We start from the raw sequence: 4,694 nt of genomic DNA, 5'->3' as shown, positions 1-4,694 counted from the left end.
ATCCCAATATTTAAAGCATCTTCTTGAAATCCCAGAATCTGTACTAGACACCAAATCCAATGCTAGCTAGAGAAAAATAAATAAATTTTAAAATGGTTCTTTGAAACCAAAGTTGGCACCCATGGAGTTACCAGCCATCTGTTACCAATTCTTACAGCCCATAAGAATGCCTCTTGAATACTAAGACCAAAGAATTGGAGGCCACTAGTTCATAGGGTTGGAAGCACATAATGAGGTGATTAGACTTCCTCGTTTCTTGGAAGATATGAGGATAGATATCTGCCATGTTTTCTCCCACCCTAACCCAAGGACTCTGGTTTCTGTGACTGTCTCAGATCAAGGGAAAGAATAATTCATGCTGTGACCAAGATAAATGCAGAAGTGACACAGGCTCTGTATTGAGTCAGTATAGTCCTGAGTCAGGCCCAGAGAGTACTAGAAACTAATTCTCACTCCACTCCACAGAAACAGGGCTCAGCAGGCTGGAGTGATGGACAAGGCAGGTGTAGACATCTCCAAGTTCAGGAGTCATTTCTAGCATCACCACAGTCTGAAAGGTCCAATCTCCATTCCCGATAAGGCCAGTGGACATGACCCCAGCTCTCTCCTCCTGCCCGTTCAGGAACCACCTGATCTTGATGTCCCCTGGATAGAAGCCCGTCACAGAGCAGTGCAGCAGATTATGCTGGTGCAGGAGTGCGGTCCTCTCTGGGTACACTGTCACCTCTGGTTGCACTAGGAAGGGAGAGAAAAATGAGACATTGTGGAAGAAAACCACCAAGCTGGGACAGGAGAGTCTTTAGGGACCATCACTATGTCAATCTCTTTCCCAGATCACCCAGGCGAACACAAAGTATGGGCAAGTCCCAGCCCCCAGGCTCAGTAACGGGGTATGTCAGTGTCTGCCAGGAGGATTTAGACTTTCTGAGGTACTCCCACGATTACTGCTTCTCTTTGAGAGTACACTAGCCCTCGAAGTGCCTGAGAACTGAGAACCCTGGGGGTCTGAGACCAAGATCACAGTGGCTGACTTGTGAGGATAATGCATCACAGCTGGGGCCAGGACATCTATACAGACAATCATTTATCCTAAAGCAGAAAATTGCTTACAAGGAAGAAGAGCCGTGGCCAGGTTCACATGGGGGACATTCCTGAGCCCCGCCAGACCTCACCTTCCAGCTCACCTTTTCTCCCCACAGTGAAGGGTGCGCCCAGTCTGTAGTTGTGTCTACAGACCCCATCCACGGCCTCTCTGCTCCTCTCCAAGAGATCCAGCCGGCTGTTCCACTGCTGAGCATCTGGCTGCCCCAGCTTTGTCAGTGCCACAAACATGCCCACATCACTGTCGAAACGTACGTACTCCTCCAAGTTAAAGATGAATCTGACCACAAACTGCACCTTTTCTGTCCCGTTGGTGAAGTAACAGTCAGCCTTTGCCTGAATCACAAAATCTTCTGGAAAACCAAAACAGGGACCATGAACCAGCCCCCTCCTCTGGGAAAACCCATGCCTGGTAAGTTACGTCAGACCACATGGATCTAAGAGGAGGCCTTTGACCTCAGAATGCTCAAAAAGCACAGTGTCAAGTGAGAAAAGAAACAGAATGTGATTCAACACACAATGATATTTATTAAATTTTTAAATTACGTAAAGGGAAATAATGCTACATATTTCTAAAGGCCACTCTCCTACTTAGAGACATACCAGATATGTTTAGAATGGATTCTCTAGGGAGGGGAGAGAATGAGAATGGAGGCAAGGGAAGAGAAGAGAGAGTCTTGTACTACTGCCAATAATTACAATGTGCTATGAACTCACTGGGTAAAATTAAATCAATTCTATGCACTTAACAGCAACAACTGCAATAAAAAGGAAATTCAAATGGGGTTAATAATGTAGGTAAGTCAGGAAGGACTTCCCGAAGAAACTGCATCTAAGTCAAGACTTGAAGGATAATTGCTATTAATGTTGGGTTGTAAATTTACTTTCATTCCTAAGTTCAGAGGCCTCCTCCAACTCTGAACTGAGCCATAAGAATGACCTTCCTGGGTGAACCCCACTTATCCCTCACTCAGTACCTAATGTCAGATGAAGTTACAGCCTGCAGTTTCTCAGCATGTATATTCTTCTCTATTTCCTCTAGTAGTCTAAACCAGAGGGGGAAATATGAATTTTTCATCATCATTTAAAATCTGTGCTGATTTTTTTTTTTCAGTTGTATTGTTTAATGGACATTATAGACTCAGGGCGGTTTCTCTTCTCTAAGAATGATGATCTCCCCCAGCCAGGTTTGTTCCTGTTTTGTATTTAATGAAACTAACATGCAAAGTGGATTCTGTTCTTAGCACATTACATCCTGTTTCTGCTCATTAATATGTGCTTTCATAGTCTCACATTGCTTCATGGTTGTATCGTCTGTCACCTGTGCTAGAAAAATAACAGTGACAAGTAACTTGTACCTGGTAGCCTGAGGACAAAGACAATGTATGCTATTCAACTTCTCTTACTTCTCAAAACTGTTTAGTACAATTCTGACCATATAATAGCGGCTTAATAAATGACAGAAGGAGCAACCTTTGTTTCCAGTTTCATTTGTCCACATATACCCCAACTGAGGTTTCTTTCCGTGTCCTGACCGAAAAATCACAGAATGCCTTGAACCCTGGCCAAGGCCTTGAACATGCTCGAACCCTGGCCAAGGCCTTGAACACGCCCAGTCTCTGACTGAGGTTGATATACACAATAAGGACCCTAAAAAAAAACACAATGTTTCCCTCTTTCTGCCTCCCTACCCCTCTTTAATAGGTGGCTCTGGTATATGAAGTCCATCCCATGCAAAGAGGGAAGAAGTACTTTTCGGCCAAAGGGCAGAACACTGCTCTTTGAAACCAAAAGCCACTTCCAGTCTGATCTGTGGCCTGGACTTATAAGGAAAGGCATCACTCCCCCATGCCAGCTCTTGCATAAGCACTGGAAAAAAATAATTGCTCTGTTCTTACCTGGAGTGTCTGTGCCTTGAGTCATGGAGGAATCCAGTCTGGTCAGATTCACTAGCAGAGCCACCACCCAGGGGACCCACCCAGAACCCATTCTGGAGAAAGCAAAAAAATGAGATGGTAAAATCGTCAGCGTCTTCAGAATGGTTTCAAAAAGTACTCATTAAGAGTATAAATAGGTGTTTTTCTGGCTTCCCCAGGATTGGAAACTCCTCGGATTGACAACCAATCAAGATAGAAGAGTTTTGCATCATCAGGTACTGGGTAGGATACTTTCACAAAGTTGTGTCATACCACTCAACCATTGTTTGCCTGCAGAATCACTGATAGTAATTTAGGTATATTAAAAATGGGCTGGGAGAAGAAGTAAAAATATATATTCGACACATTATGGGGCCGTAGAAGAACTAAGCAGACTGTTTATTATGTATTCTTCTATTCCCTGGCCTGTTCTGACCAATAGGCCTCCCTCCCTATGGGGTGTTGACATTGCCAACAGGCAGTGTATAAATTAAGAAGGAATTAAGAGTATGTAAATTAAGCATTCTGAAGCATATGCCTCAAGAGGATTTAGTAAAGGGATTATCAGAGAAGAAATAGAAGACATAGAGAACATTTGGAGAGTACGGTTTCCTATAAGCCAAAAGGACCACAAAAAATAAATAAATAAATAAATAAATAAAACCACGGAAAGAGAATTCTCAAATAATAAAATTCTGCAAAAAGGCTCACCAGGATACAATATAAGAGAGCATTAATGTGTTTTATGATTAGTAGGGCACCAATAACCTTCAAGAGGACAGCAGAGTGTTAAAGGTAGAAGCCATATTTCAAAAGACTGAATTGGAAACAAGAAAACAAAGGGAGAAGGTTAAAAGAGTCTTTCAAGAATTTTGAAAGTGAAAACAAAGAAAAATGGGATACACTTGAGAAAAAACAACACCAAGAAAAAATACTTTTCTTGGGTTTTTTAAATTGACACATCATAATTGTACATATTTATGGGGCACAGCATGATGTTTCAGCACACATATACATTGTGTAGTGATTAAATCAAGGTAATTAGTATGTGATATATATACATGATTAAATACTATTCAGCCATAAAAAAAGCATGAAATCCTGTCATTTGCAAAAACATGGGTGAACCTGGAGGGCCCTATGTTAAGTGAAATAAACCAAGAACAGAAGGACAATATTACGTGATTTCACTCTTATGTGGAATCTAAAAAAGTTGACCTCATGGAAGTAAAGAGTACATTAGTAGTTACCAGAGGCTGGGGAGTCAGGGGTAGAAATGGGTAGAGGTTGGTAACAAAGTTACAGTTAGACAGAAGGAATGAGTTTTGGTGTTCTGCAAAAAGAAACTTTTAAGACAGGAGAGATCTTAACAGGTTCCAAGTGAAGTGGAAGGCATCTGTAGAAAAGAGGAACTGAAGATAAAAAAGAAAAGAAAGGGACAATTTTCTCCAAAATGCTGTGGTCTGAATGTCACTCAAAATTCATGTGTTGCAACTTAATCACCAATGTGATAGTATCAAAAGGTGGGCCCTTTAGGAGGTGATTAAATCATGAATGCAGAGGCCTCCTGAATGGGATTAGAGACTTAAAAAGGGCTAGAGACAGCAGCGATGATGGCTCATGCCCATAATCCCAGCACTTTGGGAGGCTGAGGAGGAAGATTGCTTGAGACCAGGA

General features: G+C 42.1%; 1 protein-coding gene across 1 annotated transcript in view; it reads right to left on the bottom strand.

Annotated features, from left to right (window-relative positions):
- Nucleotides 1–3,185, bottom strand: part of LOC105531120 (HLA class II histocompatibility antigen, DO beta chain) — a 10,964-nt gene extending 7,779 nt beyond the window's left edge. Inside the window, exons 1-3 of the mRNA XM_011968951.1 lie at nt 3,000–3,185; nt 1,185–1,454; nt 454–735 (exon numbers count right to left, since the gene is read on the bottom strand). Of these exons, the coding sequence (XP_011824341.1) occupies nt 454–735; nt 1,185–1,454; nt 3,000–3,090 (643 nt within the window). The 5' untranslated portion in view covers nt 3,091–3,185. The remainder of the gene's footprint in view (nt 1–453; nt 736–1,184; nt 1,455–2,999) is intronic.
- Between the last annotated feature and the right edge of the window lie 1,509 nt (nt 3,186–4,694).

The sequence above is a fragment of the Mandrillus leucophaeus genome, unplaced genomic scaffold, assembly GCF_000951045.1.
Source record: "Mandrillus leucophaeus isolate KB7577 unplaced genomic scaffold, Mleu.le_1.0 Scaffold867, whole genome shotgun sequence".
Taxonomy (NCBI): Eukaryota; Metazoa; Chordata; class Mammalia; order Primates; family Cercopithecidae; genus Mandrillus; species Mandrillus leucophaeus.
Note: the sequence above shows the minus strand (reverse complement) of the source record. Positions and strands in the feature narration are given on the sequence as shown.